The sequence below is a fragment of the Xiphias gladius genome, chromosome 16 (genome assembly GCF_016859285.1).
Source record: "Xiphias gladius isolate SHS-SW01 ecotype Sanya breed wild chromosome 16, ASM1685928v1, whole genome shotgun sequence".
NCBI lineage: Eukaryota > Metazoa > Chordata > Actinopteri > Istiophoriformes > Xiphiidae > Xiphias > Xiphias gladius.
This window is the reverse complement of record NC_053415.1, coordinates 17,124,037-17,149,208: the sequence shown is the minus strand read 5'-3', so window position 1 is coordinate 17,149,208 and position 25,172 is coordinate 17,124,037. Positions and strand designations below refer to the sequence as shown.

General features: G+C 39.7%; 3 protein-coding genes and 1 long non-coding RNA gene across 7 annotated transcripts; 2 read left to right on the top strand and 2 right to left on the bottom strand.

Moving 5' to 3' along the window:
* The first annotated feature begins 334 nt into the window (after window positions 1–334).
* pdzk1 (PDZ domain containing 1) lies at window positions 335–6,637 on the top strand. Its single transcript, XM_040148191.1, has 8 exons — window positions 335–378; window positions 1,987–2,196; window positions 2,316–2,529; window positions 3,860–4,186; window positions 4,303–4,499; window positions 4,583–4,807; window positions 4,883–5,206; window positions 6,081–6,637. The coding sequence occupies exons 2-8, from the start codon at window positions 1,990–1,992 to the stop codon at window positions 6,132–6,134; spliced, it is 1,548 nt and encodes a 515-aa protein (XP_040004125.1). The 5' UTR covers window positions 335–378; window positions 1,987–1,989; the 3' UTR covers window positions 6,135–6,637.
* A 249-nt stretch (window positions 6,638–6,886) lies between these two features.
* si:ch73-390b10.2 (Golgi pH regulator) lies at window positions 6,887–14,728 on the bottom strand. 2 transcript variants are annotated; one of them, XM_040148193.1, is made up of 15 exons: window positions 14,374–14,473; window positions 13,395–13,444; window positions 11,909–11,968; window positions 11,616–11,719; window positions 11,423–11,529; window positions 11,215–11,316; window positions 10,898–11,018; window positions 10,643–10,723; window positions 10,356–10,465; window positions 10,140–10,228; window positions 8,257–8,349; window positions 8,050–8,145; window positions 7,600–7,689; window positions 7,438–7,503; window positions 6,887–7,341 (listed from the first exon to the last, which is right to left on the bottom strand). In XM_040148193.1, the coding sequence occupies exons 2-15, from the start codon at window positions 13,434–13,436 to the stop codon at window positions 7,135–7,137; spliced, it is 1,368 nt and encodes a 455-aa protein (XP_040004127.1). In that variant the 5' UTR covers window positions 13,437–13,444; window positions 14,374–14,473; the 3' UTR covers window positions 6,887–7,134. The 2 variants fall into 2 exon arrangements, with proteins under 2 accessions (XP_040004127.1, XP_040004128.1); XM_040148194.1 differs by lacking the exons at window positions 13,395–13,444; window positions 14,374–14,473 and adding an exon at window positions 14,632–14,728.
* zgc:113337 (uncharacterized protein LOC503741 homolog) lies at window positions 14,640–23,891 on the top strand. Of its 3 annotated transcripts, none has more exons than XM_040148196.1 (7): window positions 14,640–14,747; window positions 15,386–15,461; window positions 15,574–15,894; window positions 16,949–17,278; window positions 20,895–21,179; window positions 21,649–21,750; window positions 23,342–23,891. In XM_040148196.1, the coding sequence occupies exons 2-7, from the start codon at window positions 15,389–15,391 to the stop codon at window positions 23,347–23,349; spliced, it is 1,119 nt and encodes a 372-aa protein (XP_040004130.1). In that variant the 5' UTR covers window positions 14,640–14,747; window positions 15,386–15,388; the 3' UTR covers window positions 23,350–23,891. The 3 variants fall into 3 exon arrangements, with proteins under 3 accessions (XP_040004130.1, XP_040004131.1, XP_040004129.1); XM_040148197.1 differs by having other exon boundaries at window positions 14,667–14,747; window positions 15,389–15,461; XM_040148195.1 differs by lacking the exon at window positions 14,640–14,747 and having other exon boundaries at window positions 15,350–15,461.
* On the bottom strand, window positions 15,785–16,706 carry LOC120801332. Its single transcript, XR_005709083.1, has 3 exons — window positions 16,447–16,706; window positions 16,247–16,361; window positions 15,785–15,892 (listed from the first exon to the last, which is right to left on the bottom strand). It is a non-coding gene; the product is annotated as an uncharacterized LOC120801332 (long non-coding RNA).
* Window positions 23,892–25,172: the final 1,281 nt, after the last annotated feature.

The following is a 25,172-nucleotide window of genomic DNA, read 5'->3' as shown; positions in this document are numbered from 1 at the left end:
TATGCAAATGAGTATACATTATATGCACAAGATGCATTTCCCATGATGTAGTGCCCACCGTGATGTATTTACTGTCAGGATTCCTTAGATTGCTGATTGCCACCTGTGTCACCCACCCCATACAGATGATTGCTTCATGGGTCCATATTTCTTTCTGAGAATAGATTGCTCAGCACCACCGTTTCCCGAGACATTCCTTACACGGGAAACTGTTAAATAACTCATCCTTTAGGCTCACCTTTGGCTTGTCAAAGTCCTTGCAGAGGGGAAGGGGGGAGGGGGGAAGGAGGGAGGAGGAGAAGGAGGAGGACGGGTTGAAGCTAAGCGGTGACAGGTGAGCTCCTGCTTTGGACTGGGTCACTGAGCAGAGACAAACTGGTGAGTTTAATTTCAAACACTCTGCCATACTGTGTACAATTTTACCTGAGCTGTATGATTTCATACCATATCATTATTTAACACTTAAAATGTTAAATAATTATTACTTTAACATAATTATTACTTTAAAATGTAATTACTTTAATATGTATTTAAGGGCCAATTTCAAATTTCTAAAATAATCTAACATCACATAAAGCAGTGGTCCCTAAACTAAGGGTCGGGACCCACACAAGCGGTTGTAAAATGGGTTCGGAAGGGTTAGGACATGATGAACTGGAGAGGAACCAGGAAACACACACAGACACACACACACTTACACACACACAGACACACACACACACACACACACACACATATATATACACCGATCAGCTACATTATTAAAATTAGCATGGTAATGGTGTATAGTATAATATAAATTCCTCTACTCTTGTATACTGTATAAATAAGTCAAGTATTTTATTTGTTGAGGGTAACGTATATTGCTTTTGAAAATAGAGTACACTTTTAAGAAAGCAATATAGTTATATAGTTTTTTAGGAATTCTGATACTGGATCCATTAAGTTTATATTCTCCTGATTGCTCTCTTGTGGGTGCGTTTTCACAGATTCGCATTTTTCAGCCAGGCGTTGTTCAAACCCACAAAACATTATTTTAAATGGTTGTGCAGAATAAGAAGTTTCTAAAGATAAAAATCTGGTTGAATTTGGGGTAAATGTTGATAAGATTGTTTACAGGACATCTACATTTATGTCAGAAACAGTCTTGGCTTTGAATATCGCACTCAATGTAAGCATCCGTCAGCCACATTTTGGCACTGGCTGATGCAGGATTAACTGCATATGTGTTATACTCCAATGCAGTAGGGAAAATGTTATTTTTTAAAATTCTGACTAAATTAAGGAGATTGTTGACAGGGAAATCAATGATTTGAAGTTTTGAGGTTTGATAAAATAGCATGAACTAATTATGTCCTTATGCAGATATCACATGAAGGTGCAAGGCTATTGGAAAACAGCATGAGTGAAAAAAGTAAAAACTGACCACTAATTCCAAAGCACAAATCATTTGGATCTTGTCTGGGCCATTTAGATCTTTCTATTTAAATACATTTTTTGTTAGGAGTCAGCGTGCAGGCACTTTTTCATGGTGCGGAATTCAAAGTCCAAGCTGCCTTTTAAAAGAGGGTCATCACCACACTCAGCTATGGCTGCTATTAACCATTAACCGCCACTGCAGCGCTGACATGGAAGATTAACTTTTCATCTGAAGCTATCAGCAACTCTATGGCTTTTTTAGGTCCAGGGTTCTCTGCTATTCAATTAATATATTGAAAGGGTGACAGTAGTGATGGGGTGGGGGGGTTATAAGTAAATCCAATAACTGCTACTGCTTCTTTACCGAAAGATTACATTAAGAAAAATCAAAAACATTGCGCTTATGTCTGTCTCGTTTATCTGTGTATATCACAGCCTCAAAGCACCTAGACAAGGTAACATTTGGAGATAAATGTTATGAATAAAGAGAGCAAATTTTATGAAAGACATTAGAAGATGCAGTATAATTTGTGATTGTTGTGTGTTGGTAACTCTCGTCCTTGTCAGGGCATGGCTGGGTACAAGCCAAAGGTGATTTCTCTAACCAAGAGGACAGGCCAGACATTTGGCTTTTATCTAAGGGTGGAGCGTGACGAGGAAGGTCACCTGATCCGCTGCCTGGAAATGGGAGGTCCAGCTGAACTGGCTGGCATGAAAGATGGAGACCGCATCCTGCGAGTCAATGGAACATTCGTTGATGGACTGTCCCATTCAGAGGTGAGTAGGATGTGGAATAACTGCAGTGCATTATTTAAATTAATAAAGACTCCTAGACAGATGAGTTAATCCTGTGACAAGCATCTTGCCTCAGACCCTTCTATATTTGCCTGGAACAGGTGGTGGACCTGGTGAGAAATAGTGGCGCATCTGTTACATTCCACATCCTGGATGAAGCCTCCTACAAGCAAGCAAAAGCACAGGGAGTAAACCTGTCCAAACCTGAAAGCACAACAGTTGCCAACGGTGTGGCCAAACAGGCTCCAAAACCCAAACTCTGCTACATGGTCAAGTCCAGCTCAGGCTATGGGTTTTCTCTTCGCTCAGTCAACGGTGAGCTCAGGGGGCAGGGTTGGAATACCACAATTACGACAAATGCTGATAAAACTACGAAAATGCTTAGAGACACAAATTATGACACACAAATATATCTGCCTCTCAGGATAATGAAAGAGAAAATCTGACGTTCGAAACTGGAACTTTAGATTTCCTGAGCTTGCCAACAGGGCACCCTTTATAAAGGTTATTAAGTTGGAACTAATAGCTTTATTAATGGTTAATGAAACATTTACTATGGCTCTACTGATAAGCCATATGCCATTAAAATGAACAACGTTTGGGTTCCCAGGGTGTGAAAAAGCTCTTTTGTTTGTTTACATCCTCCTTTAGAGGGACTGTCACACTTGTCCAATTCTCTTTAGGCCTTTAATTCAACATGAAGACTCCTTAAGTGGACTGTTTGACGATTTTCCTTCTAGAAATCAGCTGCAGGGCAACTTGACCAGTTTTTAATATCAGTTTACTTATACTTACAATTGCATACTTGATGGATGATTGTAAAAACTCATTGTCAGTGACATTATTTTTTAAAAACATCTTACTTGAAAGTGAAAGTAAACCAAACAATAATCAGTCAAGTCTCCTGAGGTGAATTTAAAGAGTAATCCACTGATTTAGCTTTTGCACATCTATAACATTGTTGGACTCATGATGAACAAAAACCTGGTGCTCACATTACCCACAATGCAACTTGACTGCCAACAGTTTGGTCAGATATTTGGGTGTGTTATGATAGTAAGGACTAATGTAGCCTCAAGCAGAGATGAAGAGCAAGCTACATTGGTCTGGTAAGCTCACTTCTTCTAACTCCACACTGCCAATTTCTTTCCATTTTCAGACTTGTAGTCTTCAGACCCAACCAATACTGACTCAAGTGACGTCCCTTGAGGACACATATCAGATTTTGCGCAGCTCCCTCTGGAGCCACATTTGCCTTTATACAACCCTTTTCACATAAGCAGTAGTTCTCCCCAATACCTCTAAACAATCTTTAATGTGTAAAATTATTGCAAATCGCCTTTGATAAGGGTATTTTGGTTTAGTTGCTCTGCAGCTCTTTTCCAGAAGGTTGTGGGTGAAACAGGAGCAAAATTAAAGGCAAAGAGAGTGTCATGCTGATTTTCACATCCTGGTGACCAAAACTTTTTCTTATTAATTGCTTATAACTTACCTATAAAGTTTTATTAAATGGTTTATTAAGGGTGCCTTATCATAAAGTGTTACTATTATTTTTTTATCAGCCTGAAGAGAACTTAGCTGAAATATCTCTATGTTTGAATATTTCTTTTTTGCTTTTTCATATCTTCTGTAACATCCTTTTTAGGTGAGCCGGGTTTATTTATGTATGAGGTGATCCCAGGAAGTGTGGCTGACAAAGCCGGGGTCAAAGACAACGACCGACTTTTGGAGGTCAACGGGGAGAACATAGAGACACACGATCAAGCAGTGGACAAGATCAAGCTGGCGGTTAGCAGCATTATGTTTCTTTTGGTTGATGAGGAAACAGACAAGTACTACCAGAACAAGCGTGTGAAGATAGGATCGTGGTTAGCCACAGCCAAGTACCTCCCTCACAAGCCACGCATCATCGACATGACCAAAGGAACTGATGGATATGGCTTCCTGCTCAGAGAGGAGCCCAACCAAACAGGCAAAATCATAATCAATCATGTTCATTTAAACATAACTGTTATTTTCATTAACATTGATCTGCAATCTGGGGAGAGGAGGCTAAGTTCTGACAGTGTGCTCATTAACACCATGCAGGACACTTCATCAAGGACATAGACAGAGGAAGCCCAGCAGAAAGAACAGGTCTGAAGGAAATGGACAGACTGGTGGCTGTGGAAGGCAATGAGGTGGATGGCTGCAGCCATGAGCAAGTGGTGGATAGGATCAGGCAGAGTGGCAAAAAATGCTGCCTCCTGGTTGTTGACAAAGACACAGATGAAATGTATAAGCAGGTGAGTACAAGGATGCATCAGCCAAACCTGAATATATCCTGCAGAAATCTACAGTTTATAATGTCAAGTTGTGTCCCTCACAGGGGAAAGTGTCTCCTATGCTTTACTGGGAGGAGATGAAGGATTCCAACTCTCCCCCCAGTTACACAGAGGCCATCAGTTTACCTGCTACTATCCGACCAGCCACACCTGTTCAGGAGGAGGAGGAGGAACTCAAGCCTAAACTCTGTAAGATGGAGAGGACCTCAGTTGGATATGGCTTTCACCTTAACGGCATCCAAGGCGTGTTTGGTCAGCACATCAAGGAGGTAAGACTTAAAAGAACGTCCACTATTTGATCTTTACCATTTCAAATCAAAGGGGTAAGACGCACTTTGTTTCAGGTGGTGAAGGGTGGAGCGGCTGACAGGGCAGGTCTGCAGGACGACGACATTGTGGTTGAGGTGAATGGGGTAAATGTGGAGGAGAAAGGCCATGAGGAGGTGGTGGCAATTATTCGCAACAGTGGCAACTCTCTGGAGATGCTGGTGGCTAAAAAGAGTGTCTATGACCAGCTCAAAGCTAAACAAGTGACCATCACACGCCTACTGCTTAGGGAAACATCCGAAGTTCAAGTTCACACTGCAGACACTCCAAGGGGCATCAAGGAGGAGCGACATCATGAGGAGGCTAGACCTGAAACCCCTACTGAACAAGCAAGAGAGAGGGTGAGTGGTGCTTTTTCAGTGTTCACAGATAACGTTTCTGACCATCCTATCGGATATTGGGATGAGAATGTCAGTTTGTTCATCTGTCCACCACTTTGGTCCTATCCAAACCACTGTTGGATGGATTGTTATGAAATTTTTTTTAGACATCCATAGTTTCCACAAGATGAATCCCAGCGACTTTGGTGATCCCAACCTTTCCTCTAGCACCATTAGAAGGTCAAAATTTTCACTTATCCAGTAAAATATCTCAAGCTCTACCACACAAATTGGTATTTTACCGACTTTGGTGATCCCTTGACTTTTCCTCTAGTGTCAACATGAGCTTGATATTTGTTGTTTTGAGTGAAATGTGTCACCAGCAATTGGATAGACAGCCAATTTGCTTCAGACATTCATGTTCCCTCACGTTTGTAAAAACTTTAGTGATGCTTGCTTTTTTTCTAGCGCCATCTTCAGATCTAAATTTGAATTTGTGTAATGTTTTAGTTTATGACCAAATACTTGAAACTAATAACATTATCATCAGCCTTAGCTGTTCTTTGTGATTAGTGTCAGATAGCTAATATTAGCATGCTAACTCACCAAACTAAGATGGTGAACATGGTAAACATTAAGTCTACAAATCATCAGCATGTTAGCATGCTGACAGTAGCATTTAGCTCAAAGCACCATACTGTACGAAGAAGAGCCTCAAAGAGCCACTAGCATGGCTGTAGACTCTTGGTCTTGTTTATATGTGGCCATGTATTCGCTGAATCTTTACTTCGGGCTTGAACATTACCTACCATGTCAATGCCCATTTACGTTTTTAACTAAAAGCTGACCTAGAAAAAGGTTGAAATAATTATTATTGTCTCTCTCTCTCTTTTAGAACCCATCGGTTTCATCATCTTCATCTCAGGAAAGTTTTGAGGAGAGACTCTGAGTGTCCACCTTAAGGCCACATTTCCTGATTTATTCTTTGACGATCTAATGTTGATCCATTGTTTTTTGTTGTTGTTTTTTTGTTTTGTTTTTTAAAATCAGCTCTATGAGTTTCAGCTCTTCCAATTACTAATGGGGACTGTAAGCACCAAAAATTCACTGTCGCATATCTACTGTAACTTTGAATCATAGAATAGCTCCATCAACTGTATGAAGGGCTGAGAACAGAAACATGTTCCTGAAAACCGTGGATCTACTCATAGATGCCTGTGCCATGACTAGAGTAATATATTTTCCATACCTGAGATTAATAATGTTACCAAAGTTAAGATTAAAAACTACAGCATATAGACCTTAAGATAACTATCAATGCTGCCAGTAAATACTCATGTATTCTCTATCTCAAAAAACTGCTGCCTTTATTTAATGTTCTAAAAATAAAAATTTGTTGTTCCAATGTATAAAGTGAAAGTAAATGAGTGGCAATTTCCATGAAAACAAATAAATGAACACATACCATCTGAATTAAACTTACTAATAAGTATCTGTTTTTCTTCCCAATTAATTGACATATTTTATTGAAAATAACAGCCGCTTCAGGATGGAGACCATGAGTGACATCTTAATATTTTCTTCATATAGTCCATTTACACCACAGTGTGAGCGAAACAGGGATGTGCTGTGAACAATACAGCTCCAGTGTGTTCAGACAGACTAAAAGAAAAAGAACATTTTGGCCAAAAAGAATGAAAATTTAAGAGCACAGAGAATGAAGTGTTTAATTTGCAGGTAAAATTAAATTCCTAGTAGAAGTGTTGTTCTGAAAATTATTTTAAATTTAAGAGATCACACTTTCAAAAGCCTTTCCATGATGTGCTCTAGTAGTTCCCCATTACTTGTATCCAACAATCAGCCATTCCTGATTCAGGAATAGGCAATCCAGATATTACATCCTATAAAAAAATGTTGTATTTAAGAGAAACGAGATGCACTGTTGGGGATCAGAGGGCCATGTGTTTCTCTGGTGCCTGCTTGTGGGCGAGATAAAGAAAGAGGATGCTGGACAGGGCGCTGACCAGGAAGATGACGTCGAACCAGCGGTGGTAGAAATTGAATTGTAGCTCTCCCAGAACTTCAGTCACAATGGAGCGATACTCCAGTGGCATGCTCATGCGCATCAGCAGTACAGATGATACAAAATACATCCCCTATTAGAGTAACACACACAGTGAGAAATTTCTGATTTATCTGTTGTTTGTAGGCTGTACTCTGTTATAACACAACTATAAAGCAAACACACTCACCATGATCTGAGCGAGGACAAGCACGATGACATTGGAAGACTTGCTGCTTGATATTGCATAGAAGAACTAAAAATTATTAAAAGATTAAATTTTAAAAGACGTACCATTTTTTTTTTAAAAACACAGATTTATTATCCTCGAGACCTGTTGTGATAGTTTTACCTTAGTAAGTGTGATGAGTAAGCCACGTATGGATGTAACGATTATTATTCCTACCAAGATGAAAGAGATGTGTTGAGACCAAAACTTGACCTGTGACAGGGAGAAAGAGAACAAAGGCATCATGAAGCAAAGCAATGGAGAAGAAAATTACAGTAGGGAAAGAGGATGACAGCTTCAATTTTACATTCATGATTTATTCATTCAAATTTAAATATAATGCCAAGCTTTGTCAGTGTGAGCTGTGAGAATTCAATCAAATAATCTGTCTACGTGGAATAAGATTGAAAGCGATCATGTCCAAGTTCACTGCAGAGAAATCAAGCAGAGAGATGATAATGGGCTGGCAATTATCTTTACATGAGGTCATGCTGTATGACATGTGACTTTACTTCTGCAAGTGTCTGTCGCTGTGTGTGTGTGTGTGTGTGTGTGTGTGTGTGTGTGTCTTACATCAAACTGGATACCCAAGTAGTTCACTGTAATTTCAATACCCCTCGTCACTGGATCCGTCTTCCCTACTCGGTCAAACACAATGTTTATAGTGGCCTATGATAGACAAGGTAGGGATTTTCAAAATAAATCAAAGTCATTTTTTAAGCACATCTGCGAGTGCGAGAGAAAGATACAATGCTCGAAAACAAGGGTGAATGTTCTCACCATGAAGATTTTCCAAACACAATAGATGGAGAAGAAGTAGCCGAGGAAGTTGAAGTATTTCCCCTGGAATGTCTTTGAATATTCAATTCGCTCCTACAGATAAGGAAAGGTGGTGGTAAAGAATTATTAAATTATTTATCAGAAGTATGCAACTGGGGTAATTAAAATGGGCGTAGTGTGTAGAGATAAGAGTTTGTGTCCGTAATGGCAGTCAGTGGCACAGGCTAATGGTTCTTAGTCCAGGTGTCACTCCTGGTTTAAGTTTAAACAGTATAATCGGGCATCCATTGGAGTGAAAACCACTGATAATAATGATACTTAGTTGCAAAGGACTTTTTCACATGGTCTGTATGAACCATGTGCAGACCTCACAGAATGCTATCAAAAGCTCATAAACACTTCCTTTTATTTTCTTTTATTAGGTCCTGTGATGTAACACTGCATGTGATGATACTGTATAGGGTGGCAATAAACCTGGTTGAAATTACAGTAGGGGAAATCCTGTACATTATATATAGAAATTGCTATGTATTATATTATAGATGTTTCAGTTTAGGCATATATATAGGCCGGAAAACTCTGCATTTATGTATTAGGTTAGAGATCACTAAGTTTAGGTAGGTTTGGTGTGGTTTAGCCAGTATTGATTAGTATTTCTGATATTACCACTGAATCAGATGACTGTGTAAGGTGAACAATAGAGAATTGACTCTGTAGCTCTATGGAACTTTTTTGCCTCTTTTAGCTCATTGTTTTGGTTTTTTAGTCTTAGCCACTCTAATCAACCCCGGTAGTGCCATTTTCAGAGAAGAAGCTATGATTAACTCACTGAACGCTACTATAACATGCACAGTAGCACTACTCCAATGGGATATTGGATAACGTTGCTTTGGGCATCATAGGTGTGAAAGTACTTAATTATTTGCTGACACCTTAGCCATAGCAACTGTATAAAGAGGCGTAGCTAAAGGCAGCTGTAAGGTCAAGGTAAGGAGCTGAAAGAAAGTGCTAGACATCACTCACGTCTGTCAGCAAAAAAGGAAGCAAGTGTACACATGAAAGTTATGTCCTCCTCAATTCTCCCCATGACAGATACATTTATTTAGCTTTGTAATCTTTGACTATCTTGGGCCTCTCTCAGCAGCAATTCCGCCCACTGTAACATTAACTGAGGGGTGGGGGTGGGACAAACTACAAACACTGAAACTGATGGGGAACACAAACAAGCATACACACCTGCACCCAGGTTAATGGGTGATAAAGCTGCAAACTGATAACATTCAGCAATTTTTTGTGAATTTGTTTTAGGAGATGGGCCTTTGTTGACTGATTCTCAGGAGGAACAGACAGTCCTTGGTAGTCGAATGAACTGCACAACAGATTATACTTATTATACTGAGCCTTCAGAGGAGTCATAAAATAAAGCTATCAACAGTGCAGGTCAAAACAGCAACTACAGTTAAAGTACGCTTAAGACAAAGGTAAGCATCAATCTGAATGTTTTTATTCCGTTTGGATTTGAAAAGTAAAGCTAAATGGGCTGTTACGGTAGCTAACTAGACAGAAGGTCAGTGTTGAAAACCTGCTTATCACTAATTTCTTTTAAATCGATCGTTTCTTTCTAAACAATTCTTATGATAGTCTAGGGGTGTTTATGTTTTCCAAACAACACTTGAAGGGATTTTACGAAAGCTGCAAGCAGCCATGTCCATATTTGAATCAGTCAAAACGGTTTTAATATTCACCTGTATAACTTCATCCAAGTTTACACTCTTCATGCTGCTCAATATTTTTGTTTTTAATTCAGTCAGTGTTTCTCCATAGTTAAGTAGAACACAGCGCGCTTTTGTGTGCACACATGTATATGCATGCACACGTGTTACCTTGGTGGCTTGCAGGTCCACAGTCTCCAGAAAAAGCTGTCGACTCAGCTCCTCCAGAGCATCGACTTCCTGCTGGATCAGAGAGAGGTCTGGAGGGAGGTAGTTAAGGATGACATCTACTACACATACTGCAGACTAGTAGTACATAGTTAGCTAGTAACAAAAAAACAAAAATTGACCTTTTGTCATAATATTCAATATTAATTAAAAGGATACTTTCACTGCCTGTCTGGGTGGAGGTAACACTCTTGATCATGCCCCAAAATCCTGTCTGTTTGTTCTGATCTTCCCCACGCTGGTACATCTGCCTCCGCGTCATGGCAATTCTGAACACACACACACACACACACACACACACACACACACACACACACACACACACACACACACACACACACACACACACACACACACACACACACAGTACCAAAACTTTACACATTGTGGTGTCACGATGATTTGTTTGAGTAATTTCCTTTAAAATATTTTTTTTCTTTGCTCACCGTTTCTTCTTGCTCACAATCATGTCCATAGTTTGGAGCAGCCGTCTCTCCAGAGCAAGGATATCACTGTCTGTTACATTTCTGTGAACATAACAAAAGCAAGAAGCATAAAACAACATGAGCTTGTGTGTTGAGTACTGCCAGGCAAACAGAGATACAACTGAGTATGACAATTACTGATGCATGAGCATACTCAGATTAACAGACCCTCAGCTGTTGAGGGTGATGTCAGAGAAAATGCAGAGCTGATCTTACCTGAGGAAATAGGACATGTACGTGTAGGGACAGTTAACAGCACCAAACCCAGACAGCAGAGCCATGAGAGTTACTCCAATCACACCAACACGACTGATGAGCTGCTCAATGGACAGGATGCCTAAACAAAAGAAAACAACTGACTGAAAACAGCAACGCCACTATTTTTCTTGCCTTTCAACACTATTTGCAGATAAAGGACTCTCGCCTTGTGAGGAATAAGACATCCATAAATTACCACATGCACAATGGTTCAAATATGCATTGCAGACTAATATCCAGACAGGATAAGGACGCACATTTACGTTTACATTTACCATGTTTTGGACTGAGGATGGGAAATGGGTCTCCCAACTTCCAGAAGAAATACATGAAGGTGAACCACACCATACAGGCAAAAAGAAGCCTCTGTCTCTGGACTACACAGACACACAGAAAACGGTTTACTGTAACATTTTTCCAACAGCATCAGACATTTCTAGTTAAAATATTTTATTTTCAGTAGTTAAAGCTGGCTATACTTACGCAGGCGTATGTTGCTGACAACAAAGTAACCAATGTAGAAAGGCACCACAAAGATTAGAACCAGCAGTATCACGTACAGATTCAGTTTCCAGTGGAAATACCGGGAACTGTGGCAAAGACATGAGGGGTAAAAATCATCATCAGGGATAAGCAGCAATAAAATAAAGTTAAATCCAATAGAAAATGTACTTACCTACTACTTAAGGCACCCAGAATCTCAAAGATGATGAGCTCAAACATGGTACATGAAAAAGCAAAGGTGACAGAAAAAACCACCTGAACGACATACTGTCGCACCTGTCAACAAACACATGAGCAAACAGTTGAGATCTTTATCAGGAAGGGTATCCAGAGGCTGATGCAGGCTCAAATTATGTGCCCTTGTTTGTTTTTGTTGAAATCGTTATTATAGTATGCCTGGGCCATTGGTCTACACATCTATCCTAGTGCTTATCTGGAAATAAATGGCTTGGGATTACACTGTACCTCATAGTCTTTGAACAGCTGCCGCATAAAGAATAACCAGCCAAATCCAAAGAACAGCACCTGTCATGAGTTAAATGGAAAATATATGGAGGAAGAAGACAAGGTGAACATTAAAGTGTCATTTTTTGATTAAGCAAAGCCTTAGAAAAAATATATTTTTCCTGTCTGTGCTTCATCAAGCTGCCAAGTTTGTAGTGAGTTTGAGTAAACCTGATAACCAAATTAGAAAAGATCTAACTATAACTTCAGTATTAGATCTTATCTAAAACCTTAAAACATTACGTCTTAATTATTTAAACGTAATTACAGTTTATTGCACTCATTTCTCAACATTGCAATACTGTATAACACTACTGTCTTCAAATGATTTTTAAACGTTTTTTGTATAGACCAACACTCCCTTAGAAAACAAGACCAGGACAGCTCCTCTTTAGTGTATGTAATGTGCTACCTGACAATATGTTATGGAAATTTATCAGATATCGTTGTTGTTATTGTTACCATTTCTGCAAGGAGTAACTCTAAAATGCACAAATTGAAGGGAAAATAATTCTAGCCACAAAGTACAGAAACTTATATGTAGGATAGCAGCTATGCTAAATTTTTATATATTATGTATACACAAACATATGTATGTAAATTATGTATAAAAATCTAGGATTGCTACTAAATTTTACAGAGATACAGTAATGTGCAAAGGTTTTTGGCACTTTGGAGGTTTAAATTCTTATCCATCACTCTATACAATCAGGAAGGCGTCTCATTGGTCCCAAATTCCTTCTGCAGCATGACAATCACCCCAAACATACAGCCAGAGCCATAAAGAATTATCTTCAGAGACAAGAAGAACAATGAGCCCTGCAAAAGATCGTATGGACCCCACAGAGCCCTGATCTCAAATTCATTGAGTCAGTCCGGGATTACATGAAGAGACAGAAGACACTGAGGCGGACTAAATCCACAGAAGAACTGTAGCAAGTTCTCCAAGATGCTTGGAAGAACCTACCTGCAAAAAAGAGTGCAAATGTATTGAGGAGAACTGGTGCTGCTTTAAAATAAAAGAGTGGCCACACCAAATATTGATCTGATTTAGGTTTTTTCTGTTTGCTGACAGTGGTATGAAGTTAACTGATATATAAAAACAAGGCATTAGTTTTGAAAGCATCCTCACTTAACTTTTATTGCCTGGAAATTTTGCACAGTACTGGTCAATCCTGTCATCTGCATTTCAATTTTAAATTTTTAAGTTTAACTACAGTTTTGTCCACACAGACTGCTGATGTGTTTATTGGATAAAGAGTTTTGAAATGGTGAACTCAGGAATGAGAAATTAACAAACAAATGTGCAACGCTGTACTAACAATTCAAGATTTACACACAGCTAGCTAGATAACATTAATTAAAATGTTAACTCACGACATGGTCTGGATGTTTTTCAAAGCAAGACATTGCTGTTATATATGTAAATTTACCAACTCAACATTACCTGTGAGGTGAACATGATGACTGAGTCCACCAGGAACGACATAATAATATCTGTTACAAAAAATAAAGAAACAGCCTTTTGTCCTTCGAAAACTCACTGTACGGGTGAAGCAGGGTCGAGGACAGTTTCAGTTTATAATGATATAAAAATAAGATCAGGATTGAAAATCTTTAAACGCTTGTTTTGTTGCTAACGAGCTCATTCTAGCAGCATTTGTTTTCCAGCTGTCAAGTTACAACGGTAGCCCATGTAAGAGCGTCACCAAGATGAGTCCGACAAACACACTTCCGTCGCAAAACTGTGACGTCTCACAAAGCAAACGAAATAACAAGCGTAAAGAGTAAATAAAAACAGTCACAAATTTGATAATTTTTTACAAAAAAGAAACAAATACACATTTCTGATTCACAGAAAATCGTGACCTTGATTACTTTACGTCTTTGTATGATGCTGTGAGGAAGTTTGCAGGGTCGTTGTAATTACCATGTTAACCTGCAGATGGCGACAAAACAGTAATCTCTGTTGCTACTGCTACTTTTAAAACTACTCCAACTATTGCTGTCACTACTACTACTACTACTACTAATAATAATAATAATAATAATAATAATAATAATAATAATAATAATAATAATAATAATAATAATAATAATAATAATAATACTAGTGCTACTACTACCAGTCGTTACAAATACTATTTTTACCTGCAGAGCTGTAGTACTATACCACTTCTAGTATGTGTGCTACTGCTATAGCCTATAGCTATTTTCTTGATCATCCTCTTAATATGAAAAGGGGAATCGTACGTGAACACAATATTTCCTGCCAAACTTAGAGCTGTTTTTGTTATTTCGCATGAGAGATTTTTTTGATAATAATTAAAAAAAAAAAAAAAAAAAAAAAAAGCAAACATAAATGACGTTTAGATCTAAATAACACGATCTAAATGACAAGAAGGTTGCATCCACATTTACGCCACCTCATCTTTTCAGGTCGACTGTGACAGGGAGGACTGGCGTCGAAACTTAACCGACTCCACCTGCCGCACAAAGCAATGCGCACTGAGTGACAGTGAAGGGCGCTGCGAGCCCAATACAGGATCTTTGGCTTTTTGCCCGCCTGCGGAGCTGCACTACGTCCAACAAAGTCAAGCCGGGAGCTGCCACCGGCTGGTGTTCATTGTGTTGGCAGTACGCAGAATAGAAAACACCCGCATGAGTAAAAAATAGTCTCTCGCCTGTACTGGGGTGATGTCTCAGAAGACTGCTGGATCTTAAGGATGGGCGAGATGATGCAGAGGTAGAACATCTCCGACTGCTGCTTTTGAACTTTTGCAACAGGACATAAGTAGAGGTGAGTGTCGGGACTAATAGGTGCATTATAAGGGGAATGTTCAATATATGACAGATATTTCAGTACTCCCCAGTTCTCTTGATTAAGAACAGATGATTCAATTTAATCAAAACGCTTGAATTTATACGTAATCTCTGCATATCTTTGGTGATCAATTACCTATAATAAGGTTTGAATTTATTTATTAAGTTCGTTGAATGTCATTATGTTCGGATTAAATTCACCCTAGAGTCGATTTAGTCAGTGAAATTGCAGAAAAAATCAGTTCAAATGTTTAAAGAGCCCTCATAACTTTGAAAACAACTAATGACTTACGTCTACTCTGAAATTCTTTGTACACTGGACGTTGGAGCAACTGAGGAAAATATATATGCACAGCATCTCACCGAACAGTTTTCTGGATGCTTTAATGCAATCAAACATGTTGACAGCTCCCAGTGAGCACAGGAGCTGAACTGGCTCTGGGAGTAGGGATAATGAGGTTAGCTCAGCTCCTCAACATTCTTTCTGTATCACTGCTGGGTCACCATTTGGATAAATTATAGCACATGAGTCTGTGCTGGGCTGACTAATGATAGCTGATGTTTCACCATATCACAGCACCACTCTTGTGTTTCCCTGTTAAATGAACAATGAAGAAGATGATGATCCAGGCCTCCTGTAGGAAAGGTCTGCAGGTGTGTTTAGTCCTGCTGGTGGTGGGAAGACTACAGGGTGAGTATGCCAAGCTGAGGGGATAAGGAAAGTCAAACTGAGACCTCATCATACACCAAATGGGACTATTTTTAGTCAAAGTATGTGATTGACATTATGGTGGGTGTGTCAGGCAGGGTAACAGCACCAGAGCGTCTGGAAGCTCCAGTGGAGAAGCCCTTCACTCTGACCTGCACCGTTTCGAGGGAACGAGGTGAATCCCTGCGGCAGGTGCGTTGGCTGGATGTCCAGAACCAGACCCTGCTGAGCTACCAACCCGGCAACAGAGACAGTGTGAGTGGACAGCAGCATGTGGAGCTCGCCTCCTCCCCAAAGGACACCTCGGCCATCACCATCCGCAGGGTGGGCTTCCGCGACGAAGGCTGCTACACCTGCATCTTTGACATGCATCCTCCTGGTTCAAAGCAGGGACAGACCTGCCTCACTGTTACCTGTGAGTAAGGTTGTTAATGACGACTGTTTTGATTTTAATGTAAAAAAAAAAAAGAAATGCAGTTTTGGCAAATAGAAGAACGCTTGAATGTTATTGTTTAGATAATGCCTCTGTATGTCTAATCTGAGAATCCCTAGGATCACTAACAATACTCTATAGATGAGTGGATTTACTGCTTTTTAAAAATACACTAGGTACTCAAAAAACTGCATGAAACACACTTGATTTTGACACACTTGAATGCTCAATGAAATATGAGTTGTCAGCCTATGATGCAAGACAGATAATGACTGCCATTGTGGCCAGATTGAGTAATGATCCTGGTGACACACTAAAGGGAGACCAATCTCACCCCTGAGATGAGATGAGATGACCTGGGGAGCTCAGATATCCAGAACCAGGTGCTTGAATCAGATGGGATGCCCTATACTCTGTTTGATACAGAATCAGTATCCTTAACAAATGATCTGTTTTTGAGTTTGAGAGATTTGTTAGAGAAAGTTGCCAATATACAGGGAGTGAGGAATCACACGGCTCAAGAGATGTGCTTACATGAGAATCATACAATGGCAGTAGTCTGAATTTAGTTTCCATTATTTCTGCCCCTGTAGGTGTTTGGCTTAACTTATCTTGGATGCCTGTCCTTTGCACCCACCCATTAAAATTAAACAAAACCATTTCTCCAGTAGACTCCAGGGATAGTTACTCCTCCCTACGACCTGAATATCAATCTGCTGTGGGGATTTACTGAGAAAATATGTGAATACAGACGTCCCTAACAACCCCTAGCCTCCGAACACAAGTTGATGAGCCTGCTGAGGCTCAGCCAGTCATGTTAATAAAGAGCTGTGGAGCAGAGGGAGAAGCAGGGCTCATTCTGCTAACCAGAAACACCTGGTGCAGATTCCAGTGACTGGTTTTTGTTTGGGTGGCTCATATTTCTGAATGTTAACATTGTCCTGTTTTTCACCCTGTCTCCCATTTCTTTTCTTTTCCTCCCCACTCATCATTCTTTCACTGGATGGTGGCCTTTTTTTATAATTTTTTCTCACAGCGCAAATCACTATTGACAGCAACAAGACAGCCACGAGCGGCAAGAGGGCGTCCCTCTCGTGCTCCTACGGTTTACCTGAAAAGGTGCAGCAGATCATATGGAAATACACTTCTGCACAAGGACACTCCACAGAAGTGGCCTCCTTTGCAAAGCGGAGCGACCCCATGATTGAGCCACCGTACCAGGGAAGGGTCTGGCTCAGTGCCTCCCTGTCCAATAGCCAGCTCACCATCCAACCTGTCACTATCCAGGACGAGGGCTGCTACACCTGCCTGTACAACACACATCCTGACGAGCAAAAGAGCTCCACGGTTTGCCTCTCCACGTATGGTAACCATCTTTTTTGCCAACCAGTTATTACTGGTGATGACTTTACATCACAAACAATATTTACAAAATGCCCACACAGAAATGCAGAGGGTGTGCAAAACTTGATTTTCCCCTTTTGAGGAGCAGGCTATGTACAATATACCAGCCATAAAGCTGGGTTAAAGGATATGTTCAGAATTTTTCAAAATTGTCTTAATACAAGATTCACATCCTCGTATGATTGCCAAATCCTAGCATAACTCCAGGGCAAGAGATGTGAGTGACGTGAGTTAGAGAAGAACACTGATACCACTCTCATATCTGTATGATAAATATAAATTCAGTTTGATTCAATTCAATTTTATTTATATAGCGCCAAATCATAACAGAGGTTATCTCAGGGCTCTTTTCATTTAGAGCAGGTCTACACCATACTCTGCGGGGTCTAGACCCAACATTCCCACATGAGCAAGCGCTTGGCTACAGCAGCAAGGAAAAGCTCCCTTTTAACAGGTACAAACCTTGAACAGAACCCGGCTCATGGTGGGCGGCCGTCTGCCCCGACCGGCAGCTATGAAGGTACCACCGGAAGCTGGTTAGCTTAGCTTAGCATAAAGATCAGAAAGACGGGGAAAAAGCTAGCCTGGCTCTGCACAAAGGTAACAAATTGAAAATAAACTTCCTTTACGTTCAGCTGGAGTTAAGATGAGGCTTTTGCAGTCAGAGTTTCCCAAATTATTTTCTTGTTTGTAGCGCTACATGAAAAGTCAATAGGACTCCCCCCAAACCTTTCTGCCATTGGATAGGGGATGTCTGTTTGCTATCATTTCTGTAACTTTTCAAAGCCGATGAGCCAACATTCACACGCACTTCACGGCATGATTGGCCAGGTATGCAGAGGTGAGAGAGGGGGCAGGCATTGTCCTTTTCTCCCTAGCCTTTTTTAAAAAATTTTATTGAAAATGTGCACTGTTATCCCCTTCTTTAAAAGCTATCACTCTTGATGATGGCCGGCTTTTCACTCTGCCTTCCAGTATGGCTGTTCGGAACAAATATTAACACTTCTGATTTCCAACATAGTCACACACCACATCTTACACACTAGTTCTGGCTGACCGTAAACCAGCCCTTAGTCTGGGAAACATGAAAGCCTGTACAAAATTCCATGCCTTGTTTCAAGGTAGTTAATCAAATTGACATAGTTTACAGTAGACCAAATTGACCCACACCTCCAGCCCTAGAAGCCATGCTGCAAAAATGGCAAAAAATTTGACATTCAGGGCAGATAAATGTATTTTTTGCCAATGCTATTGTTGCAGTTATCAGTCTTTTGCTGCTTTGTTTTATATTAGTGTCACTTTTGTGTTAACCTCAGTGAGAGAATCTTTCTTCCTGTTTTTATCCGTAGTAAGTATGAGTTTTTCAGATGCACATTCTTGCACAGTAGTTGTGAGTGAATATGAACAGAGGCAGGCTTTAGTGTAAATGCAAGGAGACTTAACCTTGGACTTTGTGTCTGTAGGTTGGGCAGTACCCCTGAGATTTAGGCAGGAATGTTGATCTTTCCTTCCCAATTGGAGCCACTGAATGCTTTCATGATACAGCGGCAAAGCTAAGTTGTCGGGTGATTTGTGAACACACAAACACAGAGCAGTGTGTCCATGTGAAGAATGGGCCATTCGAAAGAATGATGGAGGCAGGGAGTGAGGTCCTGATGCATGACTGTGTCAGTGTTTGCAGCAGACAGTGATTCGCTCTGTGCTTTGTCTCACGCTCTTTTTGCTCATTCGTTTACCCACTTTTCTCCCGCTGCCTTTCTCTCACAGTTATCTCGACAAAACAGATGTGCTTTTGTTTGAAACTGAACTGTACAGTACAGTAGGTGTTTCTAATAGTGGAGCTCCATTAGCATTAATGTTTTTTCTTTTTTTCTTGCTGCTCATTGCTGCCAACAGTCGTCCACCCTCATCCCACTCCGGATGATGTGATGCCCCCCTCCTGTACTCACACATACTGTCCAAAAACAATGATCGCCAATACACACACATACACATTCTTCTTGTTATTTACTAAGATAAGCTAAGATAGGTGAGGACATTACCCCAGATTGTGTGTGTGCAAGAATTTATGCAATTAGAAAACTTGTTTTCTAAGCCTGGAAATTTCTAAGGAAACATCATTAGGCTTTTGGAAAGGTTTTAAAAATGGTATTTGATTCATGAAAAAGTGATACAAAGTTAAGTATTTAAATAACTTAAATTACAACAAAAATTAGTAACCTGAAAATTGTGCTGTAATGCAATGGCTCTACAAGTCATTATGGGACAGTTTAATTTGTCTCGATTTCAATTCAACATGGGATGAAGGGACCACTTCAGACATATTTGTACAGTTTCAGGCTATGTTATTTCAGTGTAAAAATACTTCTTAACATCCGTCCTGCATTCAAAATAGTCCTTGTATAAAAGTACACAAATACACTTGAGTACACTATAAGTAACTACAGTAAAAGTAATCATTATGCAGAAAATGCCCCCCCCCCGTTAATGTTATTATACAGTATAATATTTTACTGATACATTTGCAGTAAGCAGAATCAATTAAATAATTAATAAAATTAACAAATGAAATAATTCTTTTGGAAGAAATTGTTTAATTTACATTTTTGTTGAATTCCTTTGTTTGTCTCTGTACTTTAAGGGTAACATTCAGTGGAAAGTGTCATTCTTAAGTTGTATAGTAGAATGAAAATAAAATGCATTTAATACCTTAACATTTATAAATGTATGCCTTTAAATAATAGCAGTAGAGAATATTATTATAAATTGAGTGGTAAGATACAGAAAAGATACTGTATGGATAAACTGTGGAATGTAGTTTTGAGTAAGAGCCACAAATCTTTCAAATTTCACACCAGCTTCGTGCTCATTCATAGGTCATTATGGTTTGGATTGTTATCAGAATTTTTTTTTTTTTTTTACTGTGGTTTTAACCACCCCAAAATCTGATACTGTCCAGACCAATTTGGGTGAAGTTCATCACCTTGACCTCTGAGAAGACGATGGAGCTATGAGGGCCAAATGTCTGCGGCTAAACGGGTCCTTGCCAACAAAAATGTTCTTAGTTACAGTGTATCGCATTCCTCGCTCAGCCCAGAGAACAGGGAATTGAAAACAGCCACAGATTTACTTATGTATCTTAAGTGTGCAGGAATTCAAATACCTTAACTGATCCAAAGGCATCAAGCGTCTCTCTCAGGTATCATCTTAGCAATTTACCCCAAAAAAAGTTGAAGATATACAAACACAAACATAACTAAAATCTGAGTTTTGTCCAATTTGTGGATTAACACACTGTTTCATATGTCTGTGCCCAACAGCATACTTGACTTATTTCACATAGTGTTTTATCATAATACGCTAATATTTCCAGAGCTTTCCGGATCATGCATTTCACACAGAGTACAAGAGAACAAAGGAAGAAAGAAGAATATATTAATACCTTTGCACAGGGCATTTCAGAGAACTTCAGAATTTCATATGTACCATATATAGTACATCTATGTGCAGTATGTGTGTAAATATGCACTAGTGTGTTATGATGGTAGCTCTAGCTCTTTCTGTTTTTTTTCCCTCAGTGCTGCCCAAACCCCAGGTGAGCTACAAGACCACCTCTCCAGGTGTGATCGAGGCCAACTGCACCTCTGTGTCGCGTCCCCCAGCAGAGATCGTGTGGAACGTGGAGAGAGATAACCGCACCATGGGCCCCCCTGTGACCACGCAGCTCCCACAGGCTGACGGGACCACCCTGGTCATCAGTACACTGACTGTCCAGTCGGGGCTGCTGAAAGACGTGTCCGTCAAATGCTTGGTGCACCACAGAGGGCTCGAGTCACCAATTGCTGTATCCATGAACACTAAAAGTGAGTTGGTGTCAGTGACCCATCACTTCCATGTGGATCTGTGTGTGTGTGTGTGTGTGTGTGTGTGTGTGTGTGTGCGTGTGTGTGTCTGTGTGTCTGTCTGTGTATAATGTCAAACTATTCCTTTAACTAAAACTCCCTATTAGTTTTAATGCTGCTTATGATGGACAGGACGTAATGTGACATGTATGACTGTCATTTTGTTTGCTGATAACTTTTAGTTTACCTTGGTTTCATGGTCAAGAGTGCACATATTAGAAAAATCACACAGCAACACTAGAAATTAAATCTCAAACTTAATCAGTGATGGTATATAAAAGGGAAGCAGTATCCAGACAAGCACAGGCCTTATAGTACACAGACACAAATACCAACACATACATTTAGCTTCTTATAACTTCTTTTTTTTTAATCTACCGATGTGAACTCCTTAGACTGCTAACCAGCTCTCTGTCTTTCTCCCTCCTAGTTGGGACGGCTCTCACCATCCTGATCTCAGTCACCACAGTAGCAGCTCTGTTGGTCATGTCCCTCTGCTTCTGCCTTTGGAAGTGTTTTTTGCGCAAAGACGGTGAGTGTGCGAGGCCTATTGTATGTTTTCAAGTGTGTCAGTGTCAAGGTTTACATCGAGCATTGAGGGAAAACAACACAACTGATCGGATATGTCTACACACCTGTTTGGCCATTTAGAAAGGGATGTGTTGAAAATACTGGGGAGAAAACTACTCTCCTCCTCAAAAATATGGAGAATTACTAAAGACACAATGAAACAGCAGTCCATGTTTTTTGTGGAGCAATACAGAGCAGTAAACACTAGAGCAGTAGTACTGCACCTTTGTTGACACTGACGTTGTTCTTCTGGCTTCCTGGGGAAAGTTTCTACGGAATTCCATCCACGCCAACGTCATTCTCGTGACCTCAAGAAATCATATGAAGTTTAATAAAATTTAATTTTTAGGGCTCCATCCCTATTGTGGGTCATGGCAAACTGCCCAGACCCACTTTCTGACTTCTATTAAATAGAAGTCAGACAGGAATGTCCTGTTTCAGTTATGCCCTGCGATTTTTTTTTTTTAAATAATTGGAGTATAGACATAATACTCACATCTGCTGATTTTAGTAAACAGGCAGTAATATTAGCATGAGCTAACCTTAAAGTTGCACTAATCATGACCTTTATAATAATAATGGATGAGATGATTATGCGTAAGGTGAAAAAAAGGTGTGTGTCGAACCCCCAGATTATGACCTGACTTTGCAGTTCCCCTCAGTCTCATTTAGGACATGATAGCCATGTCAAAATCACATTTCTTCTGCCTGCACTCCATCTGCACTTTACTCACACGTCCAATCACTGCTTCTCTGTCTGTGCAAGGACATCAACTATAGTAGTGCTAACAGAAATAGGGTCTATCTGGACATCAGACAAAGCAGAGCTCAAAAAGATGCCTCAGCAGAGGACAACTGAGACACGATCTGGAGTGATGAGGTCTGGTGCACACGGTTATTTGTGATAAGTTAAGTAACCACGAAATTAAGCTTATTTACTTTTATACTTTAGTGGCAGAAAAGGAAGTGACTTACTTCATGCCAGGGACCCTACTCTCTTCCCACTGGCTTACAGACCTTGGGTCCTCAAACGTGAGCCCGTCTCCCATCGCTGCTGCCTCATCTTGCTCTGATGCAGACATGCTTTACGTTGAAATGTTATTTGCCTTGCACCAGTGCAACTTATGAAAAAGTTGAAGCTATAACTCTATGCTCCAGACGTAATCACTCCAGATTATGTATTGTGCAAGCTCAGACAGTGGAAGTATCACAGTATATAGTTCTTTCTAATTAGTATTTTTCCATACCAGTATGATTCTAGCTATTGAATGTGCAGCTGTGATGTCTCTACACGTGTTTCTTCACAAGCAGTAGTTTTCCATAGTTGAAACAGTTTCAGGTATGAAAAGGGATCTTAACTGAAATGCTTTGATGGTCCTCATTACCAGCTTTGTCATGCTGTCACAGCAGCGCCAAGTCAGATTTGAAACTGCATTTTCCTTGCAATGAGTAATAAACATTAAAATGAACTTTGAAGTGCTTCAAAATTGTATAATGTATTCTTCCATTTTATGTCATTACTTCTCCTGCTCTCTTCATGCATCTCTTTTCAGTGGATTAATTTTTCAGAACAGACCAGAGCCTGAAAAGCAGAGGCGGTTCTTCTCATAGACAGCATTGCAGAACACATTGCCTGCATCATCGTCATCATCATCTTCACCATCATCATCGTCATCTCGGTACAAAGGGGAGATGTTCTAACACACCTCTGTAGGTGTGTCCAACACAATCCTATTTATGAGCACCAACCATAGGACATTCAATTCTGCTCTGCTCATTATCTGACTCTTATATAATCTCCAGGCTGTCCTCACATGAAGTCTGTGAGGAAATTTTGAACGGATCATTTTTTTCTTTCTGGCTCTGTAATTGATTGACTCGAGTCTAGCTACAGTTTCCCCAACAAACAGCAGAGTCACTGTGAGGCAAATTAAAGTAGTACAGTGATTTTACTGTATTTTACATATATTTCATGTCCTTAAAATACTTTCCTCTGTCTCTGTCTTTTACCTGGTCCGTAAAGAATAACTCTGGTGTTATTTTATATTTTTCTTATTCAATAAATCCCATGAAAAGACCAAAAAAAAAAAAAAAGTACATCAATGAGCCATATGATGCACCAGTGACATGAACATGGGCACTGTAATTTAGTTTAAATTGATCCCACAAACAGCATTTTGCTTCCATAAATACTCACTAGTGCACCAAATGTGTAATAATCTGTAGCTGAAAATACTGCGGTTTGAATAACATTTGCTAAAAACTACAGTGCCTTATTTTTTAAAGATTCATGTCTTAGTTAATGTCTTAGCATTGTAGAGATGGACTAATGATTTGACATTTTTCATGGGATTTTGACAATAGGAAAAATACAGAATACTGACAGCCTTATCCTTAAAGTAACGCAGCTGATTGGGACTATGAGCTTCCCTTTGAGGTTTTTCTTCTTCTCGTACCTCAGTCGTTTGCCTCCGTCACTTCTGTGTAATGGGGAAAGCTGGGTAGTCTTCATTAGATACACTAAAAAGTCTGCATTCTTATTTCTTGTTTGTATAAAAAAACAAGACATTATGTAAAAAACATCACTTCCATATGGATCTGTGTGTTTTTGTGTGTGTGTGTGTGTGTGTGTGTGTGTGTGTGGGTGGAGGTAAAATTCCATGGACACATAGCTTGAATCACTTCCCGGAGGAAGCAACGCTGAAACCTTTTTGGTGCCTCTGAAAGGAATGTGTATCTTGTTGCCTGTCTACATCATAGAGTCGGATGAGTTCCTGTGTGAACTCAGGTTGGGCTGTGATGGGGTGTTGAACTGGGGTGGCTAAGTGGTTTTATTTTTTATTTTTTTTTAATTACTTGAGGGCTGCAGGTAAACCCCCCCCCCAAAGAGCCACTCTGCTCATCTAAATATGCTCTAAAGGCCAGCTCACGTTTCTGTTGCTCTGGATCAAAGTGGCACCGACATGCCTAAGATATAATGTAATGATGCTTCTGGGATATTTTATGTTTGTATGTGTACATGCATTTAAAAAATGTAAGCTCTGTGCTTTAATAGTCTTGCATATCAAATCATATGATTTGAATCTGTCAGTTATTTACTTTATCAACAAAAGAATGCAATGCAGGTTATCAGACTTCAAGCTCAGTACTTCTGTCGCATTTCTTCCAAATTAGTAAAATGATTTTCAGTATTGTTCCTCTGTGTGTGGAGTTTCAGTATATGCCTACAACACTGATTATGAGCTCAGATCTTACATTAGAATAACTCTGAAATGTAGTTTCAGATTTTTTTTTTTAAATAAATGAAAATATGTCGCAGCATCCATTCCTGTATAGAGCAACTGTAGTCCAGAAAAAAAAGAAGAAAAGATATAATAGGACATT